General features: G+C 36.8%; 2 protein-coding genes across 2 annotated transcripts in view; one reads left to right on the top strand and one right to left on the bottom strand.

Annotated features, from left to right (window-relative positions):
* Positions 1-704, bottom strand: part of tmc8 (transmembrane channel-like 8) — a 17,409-nt gene extending 16,705 nt beyond the window's left edge. The window contains exon 1 of the mRNA XM_016249682.1: positions 592-704. Within this exon, the coding sequence (XP_016105168.1) occupies positions 592-640 (49 nt within the window). The 5' untranslated portion in view covers positions 641-704. The remainder of the gene's footprint in view (positions 1-591) is intronic.
* A 2,697-nt stretch (positions 705-3,401) lies between these two features.
* tmc6b (transmembrane channel-like 6b) overlaps positions 3,402-8,643 on the top strand; it is a 31,612-nt gene continuing 26,370 nt past the window's right edge. The window contains exon 1 of the mRNA XM_016249681.1: positions 3,402-3,511. Within this exon, the coding sequence (XP_016105167.1) occupies positions 3,428-3,511 (84 nt within the window). The 5' untranslated portion in view covers positions 3,402-3,427. The remainder of the gene's footprint in view (positions 3,512-8,643) is intronic.

Below are 8,643 nucleotides of genomic sequence, written 5' to 3'. Positions count from 1 at the left end.
TATATATATATGTATATATATATGTTGTTTTTTTGTTTTTTTTTGTTTGGTGTGCATATTTTTATTCACAAAATAAATAGTACTTATTAAGATTTATGTGGTTTCGAATTGGCACAATGTGCTTGGAGAAAAAAATATAGTCAGAAAATAGAATTACTTAGAAACTATGCATGCACTGTATTTTCATTTTTCATTTATTAATTAATTTTTTACTCTTTCTCCAAACATTTCCAACCCAAGTTTGAAACCCCCTGATCTAAAGATCCTTTTGTGCGATGAAGAGTTTTCATGCATGCTGAAGGTTCTTTAAAGCCAGTGAAGAGCCTTTTTTAAAGCACTGTGAAGAGTGCAGATGCTCTCAGACACATGAAGAAACCAAATCCTGATCAAAAAGTATTTATGAAGACACTATGCTTCTAAGTTTTCAAAAAAGCGAGCAAAACCAAAGAGTTGTGATGTATTTCTACAAACCAACCACAGGAGGAGGAAGTCAGGTCTAAATCATCATGCATAAATGATTCAGTGTCATATCAGATGTATAATGATGATGGAACATGTCTCAGTAACTCATAAACACACGTGTTTCTTTACCTGAGGTCAGTCTGTGGAAGTTTGGCGTCCGGTCTTCTTTCTCCATCATGCGTCAGTGAGTCGAGGCTGTACACACACAGAGACGGACGGATGGAGTCGAGTGTGCAGCAATGCTCTTCTCTTTAGCACTTCTGTGTGTGAGTTTGCAGGAAGTCATGTGATGAACGAGTGGGTGTCGCATCAGAATGTGAGAACATGAACAAGCTCTCAGACGTCTGAGATGTTTGATGAGCAGTATATCAGGCAGAAGAGACGAGCGACGCATCTCTGGACTCTTACACTCTCTGCTGCGCTCTCAAACATGCTGGGTTGCTTCAACACAACTTCGGGTCAGATATGGACTAACACAACTTTTGGGTTAAAAATGTAATTAAGAAATGTAACCCAGCAGCTGGGTTAGTCCATATTTGACCCAAAGTTGGGTTGAAACAGCCTTTACACATTTACACAGTCATTCACGATCATAAACAATCATTTAGATTTAGATTCAAGTCAGATTTGAGTCTATTTAACTTCCAGTCTTTTTTTGTTTTTATTAAGAAGACAATACATAATAGTACATTTCATGAAAAATAAAAAAAACAGATTGTCTCAACTTCAGCGTTTTACATTGTCTCAATTTAAACCCACTCAAAAAAATTCCAGTTTCTTTCTTTCGTTCATTTTAATTGATTTTATTTTTGCATTTTAATTCAAGTTTGAGTTACGTTAGATTTGATTTTACTTTAATAAATAGTATATTCAAAATGCTCTCTCAATTCACACCCACTCATTTATTATTTTTATTTACTTATTTATTTTAGTATTTTAATTTTGGCTTCAGTTACATTTTATTTTACTTCTAATCTTTTTATTAGAATCTTATTTTATCAAGACAATAAATAATAAATATATAAAAATGGTCACAATTTAAACCCACTCAAAATAAATCCAGTTTATATTTTGATTGATTGATTTTTTTTTTTCATTTTTATTTAGGCTCGTTACATTTTATTTAATTTCTAATCCTTTTATTGCTATTTAAAAAGACAATAAATATCGGTATAATCAACATACATTTTTAAATGACAGATTTCTCAATTTAAACCCACTCCAAAATCCCAGTGCATGCATTTGTTCATTTATTGATTGATTGATTTTTAACTTTTTATTTGTATTTTTTAGGTTCCCACACATGCTGACCAACACATTTAAATGACGTTTTCAGTCATCCATGATTGTAAGCATTTAAAAAAAATAATTTTATAGTGATTATGACTACAAAAAGCAATTTCTAGCCAAGCTATAAAATGCATATTTAGTTCAACATTTCTAAAACGTTTAACGTTTATGCATTTGGCAGATGCTTTTAATGTTAAATATCAAATAGCAGTGAATGTAAAGTCTTCGATCCGTTCATTCCCTGGGAATCGAATCCTTGATCAAATGTTATAAATGCACTTATATCATCAACATTTATTTTGACATATCTTGATTTTTATTCATGTTTAGATTTTTGTACTGGAAAACAAGACAATCTTGTTTTTCAGTGTGGGATCCTTCCAGGCTCTTCATGTAGCTAAACTAATAAACATGCATTATTTGTGAGCTCTTAAGTGCTGTTCTGTTGCATGATTGTGGTTGATTTGATTGTCTACGCATTTACGGAAAAGCTGCATCACGTTATGACTAAAGAATCTCATGTCACACAAACAACCTTGAGCAACATAAACTAAACCGCATTCTGTAGAAGAGCTGTTTCACGCACATCCTCCTTCTGTCATGCTGAGAACCAGCTTCCTCCATCAGCATCGATGAACAATAACACGACCACACAGAAGCATCGGAACGGGGACTGAATTCTTTCTGATTCTGAACTGAAGCTGCCAGCAGTTGTAGCTTAAACCTTCTTTGTTATGCAGTAGGAAGTGTTAGAACACATTTAAGACAGCAGTGTTAAGTCGCTGGGGGATATTTGTAGCAATAGCCAACAATACATTGTATGGGTCACAATTATACATTTCTCTTTTATGCCAAAAATCATTAGGATATTAAGATTATGTTCCATGAAGATAGTTAGTAAATCTCCTACCGTAAATATATCAAAACTTAATGTTTGATTAGTAATATGCATTGCTAAGAACTTCATTTGAACAACTTTAAAGATGATTTTCTCAATATTTAGATTTTTTTGCACGCTCAGATTCCAGATTTTCAAATATTGTCTGATCCTAACAAACCATACATCATTGTTAAGCTTATTTATTCAGCTTTCAGCTGATGCATACATCTCAATTTCATAAAATTGACCCTTATGACTTGTTTTGTGCTCCAGGGTCACATATCAGTCTTTGATTTGTGTGGGAACACTTTTAGCTTATTTATTCAGCTTTCAGCTGATGCATACATCTCAATTTCATAAAATTGACCCTTATGACTTGTTTTGTGCTCCAGGGTCACATATCAGTCTTTGATTTGTGTGGGAACACTTTTAAAGTGCCCTCTGATTGTTTGTTTTGGTGTGCTTTACTGAAGCCAAAGGTTCAATGCATCGGCTCATACCATTTTGAAATTACTGAGGTCGTTCAAACGTTTGTGTGTGATTTAGTTAATTGCTGTTCACGTTAATATCATCCCCTGCTGACACAATACTTATTTAACGCTTATGTGAACATAAAAATACCATAGAAAGTATTCAGCGTGTTTCATGAGGTGATAAATCATTCAACCCCCCCCTACGGAAACTAAAGTGACTCAGTCCTAGTTAACGTTCCAAACGATTTGAACCTGTTCTTCTTGATGATTCGTTTGAACCGATTCGCGAACAGCGCTGTGGAAGGAAGGAGAGTCGGTTGAAATGTCAGACCGAACGAACCGATTCGCGGAACTGATTCAGATTGTTGTCGGTAGTCAGTCAGAAGTTTGTCGGAGTGCTTGTGCGGTGAGTTACAGATTATTTACTTGATTTATTTATGACAATCAGAGGTTTAATAGAGTTTTGAAGTGATAAAGTTGATATAAGAACATGAGCGAATCAACCAGGCGCGTTTGAACTTCGGCAGGTGTTAAAAACAATAAATTCTCCTCAGTTTAGCGTCAAAATCACGTTTGTCACATGTTTAGTGTTTACAGGGAACTGAATAATCAAACACTAGACATTTGAATCCTGGAGAACAAATATTAGACGGTGATCGTATCCGATCCTATAGTACTTGTGTATACCGTACCTAGCATCACATTCATGTAACTTACCATGGTAACGTTATTTATGATATACTTAAAAAATACCATGGTGTTGTCATTGTACCTTTAAAAAAACAGAAACAAACATGATATTTCCATGGTACTTGTCCGAAACATTTTATTTTTCGCTTCTATTTTGTCACGGTCTGATTCATTGGCTGTGTCTTAAAGGGACAGTTCACCCAAAAATGAAGATGTGATGTTTATCTGCTTACCCCCGGGGCATCTGAGATGTAGGTGACTTTGTTTCTTCAGTAGAACACAGATGATGATTTTTAACTTTAACCGTTGCAGTCTGTCAGTCGTATAATGCATGGCAATGGTAACAAAATCTATGAGAGTAAAAAAACATGCACAGACAAATCCAAATTAAACCCTGCGGCTCGTGACGACACATTGATGTCCTAAGACAAGAAACGATCAGTTTGTGCGAGAAACCCAACAGTATTTATATCATATTTTACCTCTAATAGACCACTATAGGGCCTTTCGCACCGCAGGAACCTTTTCATAGTACCAGAACTAATTGTGGAACTACCCACTTTTCGGCGTGTTCGCACCGCCGGAACTGGGAGCGATTTTAGTACCGGACTGCCTTTTTCGAGAACCAAATGAGCTCCTACTCCGGAGCAGGATCTAACCAGCACAACTGGTACTAATCGTGACGTAAGTAGACATTGATTGGCCAAACGCGTATGAAACCGCCCTCCCCCGCCATGATTTAAAACTCCGTGTAAACATACTGTAAACATTGTGTCAACTTATTTCGCAAGTCTGGAGAACAGCGATAGATGGACGGACGCTGAAGGGCAGGCACTTGTAGCAAATGTAGCACGGCCAGTTGTCGTTGGAGATTCTTAGTCCTCCTTTCCGTTCTTTCCATCGCTTTACGTATACGTCGACTTTCCATGTCCATTATTGTGAAACCAGCGAGACACAACAAATACACCGCTCCGATCACAGCGTCCTCCATCCTCCTGTTGTTAACGTTGTTCTTCTTTGTTTCTGTTGTTGAACGCCGCGCACAAATGACGTCGCTGTCGGCCGGCTTACGTCACTTCTTAGTACACACTCTCGGTGCGAATGCAACCCTTTAAATGGTACTGGAAAATAGTTCGCGCAAAATCGTCCCAGTACTTTAGTACCGTACATTTAGTTCTGGAACTAAAGCGGTGCGAAAGGGCCTTATGTCTTTGTGCGCGCACAGGCATCCGGTGCGTGAGGTGTGTACGCGGCTCTGGTGTAGTTTACGCAAGCGCCGGAAGTGATCTCTCGCGCGTATACGTCACTCATTGTTTACACAGTGCACAGTCATTGTAGGTACGACGGCTAATTAAAATGGTACTTACTCGCGCTTATCCGGATTGTTCAAACCGACTTAAAACTAAAAGATTACGTTCTCTCGCGTGAACTCATTCGGGAGCAGTGACTTTCCACGTATTCCCAGCTTCTGAGCCTGCTCGCCTGAAGCTATGCTTGATTGCTCTTTGGCTGGATATCAACACACCCATTAACATAAACTACGGCAGAGTGCGTAGCCGCGTACACACCTCACGCACCGGATGCCGTGCGCGCGCTCAGAGACATAGTGGTGTATTAGAGGTAAAATATGATATAAATACTGTTGGGTTTCTGGCACAAACCGATCGTTTCGTGTCTTAGGACATCAATGTGTCGTCACGAGCCGCAGGGTTTAATTTGGATTTGTCTGTGCATGTTTTTTTACTCTCATAGATTTTGTTACCATTGCCATGCATTATATGACTGACAGACTGCAACGGTTAAAGTTAAAAATCATCAAATGTGTTCTACTGAAGAAACAAAGTCACCTACATCTCAGATGCCCCGGGGGTAAGCAGATAAACATCACATTTTCATTTTTGGGTGAACTATCCCTTTAAAACCTGGATTTTGGATATCTGAGGTATATTGGGTTACTATAGAGGATTTTTGATGCCTAGGTAGGGAGCTCACTAGGTTTGAAACAACCATGTAGTTTGGTTACAGTTCAATTTGTTGCAGATTTGACCAAAACAAACAAAAACATGGTACTTTTTGCTTCTCTTTTACATTTCTATGATATACTGCCTATGTAGGGAGCATACTAGGCTTTGAAACAGCCAGAACGTTCAAAGCTTTATTTGTCAGATTTCAGATTTGTAGTGAATTTTAGTGAAGATTTGCCATGGTAATGTCATTGAACCTTTACAAAAGCATGGTATTTCCATGGTACTTGTCCAAAACATGGTAAAACAATGGTACTTTTTGCTTCTGCTTTGTTAGCGTCTTCAACCCAAACTGAGTGATTTATTGGCTGTGTTTCAAAACCTGCGTTTGGATATCAGACTCCATCCGTATCTGAGGTACTTTGGATTTTATGATGCACAGAAGTGATGTCTAGGTAGGGAGCTCACTAGGTTTTGAAACAGCCAGAAGTAATATTTGTCACTGAGTTTGAATGAGAATCTGATATTGTCAGTGTACTTTAACAAAAAAGCATGCAAATGCCATTGCACATGACCAAAACGTGGTAAAACCATGGTACTTGTTTTCTTTTGCTTTAGTGCAAACTGATCTATTCATTGGCTGTGTCTCAAAACCTGGTGTTTGTGTACCAGACTCCGTCCGTATCAGAAGTATTTGTAGGGAGTTTAGAAACAGCAGTTCATTTTCATCTGATATTTAGGGGAATGACATCAGAATGCAATTCATCTGAAATGTGAAAGGGTGCGATTGTGTTTTATTTTGAATGAATTCTGGCAGATATTATGTCATTTGTCATGCGCTGTGACACGAAACACAGCAAGCCCGTTGTGTCTCTGATTGTCTTTGAAGGTGAATTGTTTCTCAGGGTGTTTTTTGGAGATTTTCCTCTCTGCTCTTTCACCCGCTGTGTGCTCCAGATGTGTTGTGAACGGGACAGAACTCTCAGAGATGTTTCGGTGTAACATGACCGTACAGGATCGGCCGGTTCTTCACTTTTGCTCTAGTTCCAGATGTGCCCGTGTAATCTGAGCTCGGTTTCTTTGTTTGCTGTTCTCACACAATGACCGCGTCTTGTATAAATCCCCTCCTTTGGACACGTTTCAAATCGCATTTTAGTCCCCTAGAGAGTCGTATCCCTTCACAACACTCCCACACTCATCATCAGGATGTCTTGCATTTACATTCATGCGTTTGGCTGATGCTTTATCTAAAGCGACTTGAATTCAGAATCAAAGCCATGATCTTCATCTGGATGCGTAGTGTGCATACACGAAGAGAATCACAGAATAGAATTTACTGTATGAGGATTTGATTACATTTTAAAAGATTAATTAAATAGTCTTTTTGGATTACCACCATTTTTGATGGTAAATGTTTTAAATCATAAATCCAGGAAAAATAAAATAGAAAACCGAAATGCTGAAAAGAAACAATTTTATTGGGCTCTATTATTGTAAAAAAAAAAATACAATTTAAAATTGTCTTATGTAAATTAATTAGACATGCATTTTTGATGACTAAATTTAAATTTGACAAATTAAAATGGAATCCAGGAAAAAAATATTTTTAGCGTTTTAGTTATTTATCGTTAACTAAAACAAAAAAAAACAACAAAAACATCGAAATAAAGCTAAAATAAAATATGAATATTAGGTGAAAATTACTAACTGCAAATAAATAAATAAATAAAACTGAAATAAAAATAAATGAAAACTAAATATACCTAAAATGACAATGAAACTTAACAAAATGACTAAAAATGTAATTAAAATAAAAAATATAAAAATAAAAGATAATTAAAAATATTGATATAAACTGTGATGGTATATAAATAATAGTAAAAAAAAAGCACTGGCTAGTAATGTAATGATAATAAGTGATCTTTGTTTTATTTACAACTTTGAAAAATAATTTTTGACCTGTAAATAATGTAATGTTTACTTAAGAAAAATGTAAATATAAAAACCTTATTATATTTATGATGTTAATAACTGGAGAAACGCATTATAACAGTCTGTGAACGGAGCTGATGGAAGTGAGTAACAGTCTTATGTAGGGCTGGGTATCGAGTTCGATACTTTCTAGGCACCGACCGAATTGCCTCGATGCCATCGAGTATCGAAAAACGTCTCGTCGTTCGGCACCAAATTTCGATACCTAAGGGGTTAATCTCATCAGCGTCAGTGTGATTAGTACATCTGATGATGATGCTGTCATTAGTATATTTATTGTCAGTTTTCCTTGAAGGTAAAGAGAAGTTGTTTACATCTGCGAAACGTGTGTTTTGGTGAACTATCAGGAGGACATGATGAGCTCAGAGCTAAAAGACACCTTAAAGATGAGACTGAGATGTGTGTGTTAAATGCTGCACAATAAAATGGAGTTTACTGAATTACAATTCAGGGAAATTCAGCAGGCAACGGCATTCTGGGAAATGAAGTGGTCTGCAGTTCTGCATCCTGTTTGCTGTAGTTTATTTCTGTAGCGCTTTATGCAATACAGATCAGCTTCAAACATTAAAATAACTCTGTGTTAATAATGCAAAATTCGTCAATTATGACCGACTTCAGTTTGAGCTGTAAAGCAGCTCTGCAGAAGATCATATTGTCATTAAGTTCAGTAACGGTGTCAGCGTTACAATAGTTCATCACTAATGAAACTGAACGAAACTGGAGTTTAAAAACAGAAAGAATAGAAAGTCATCAGGAGAATCTGATGAAGCGTGGTTGCTTCAGTTTGTGGTTGATAAAGTGTTTAAACATGATTGAGATGACGTGAGTGTGTGTGTGTATGAGTGTGTGTGTGTGTGTGTGTGTGTGTGTGTGTGTGTGTGTGTGTGTGTGT

The sequence above is a fragment of the Sinocyclocheilus grahami genome, unplaced genomic scaffold (genome assembly GCF_001515645.1).
Source record: "Sinocyclocheilus grahami isolate Dianchi unplaced genomic scaffold, SAMN03320097.WGS_v1.1 scaffold947.1, whole genome shotgun sequence".
NCBI lineage: Eukaryota > Metazoa > Chordata > Actinopteri > Cypriniformes > Cyprinidae > Sinocyclocheilus > Sinocyclocheilus grahami.
Note: the sequence above shows the minus strand (reverse complement) of the source record. Positions and strands in the feature narration are given on the sequence as shown.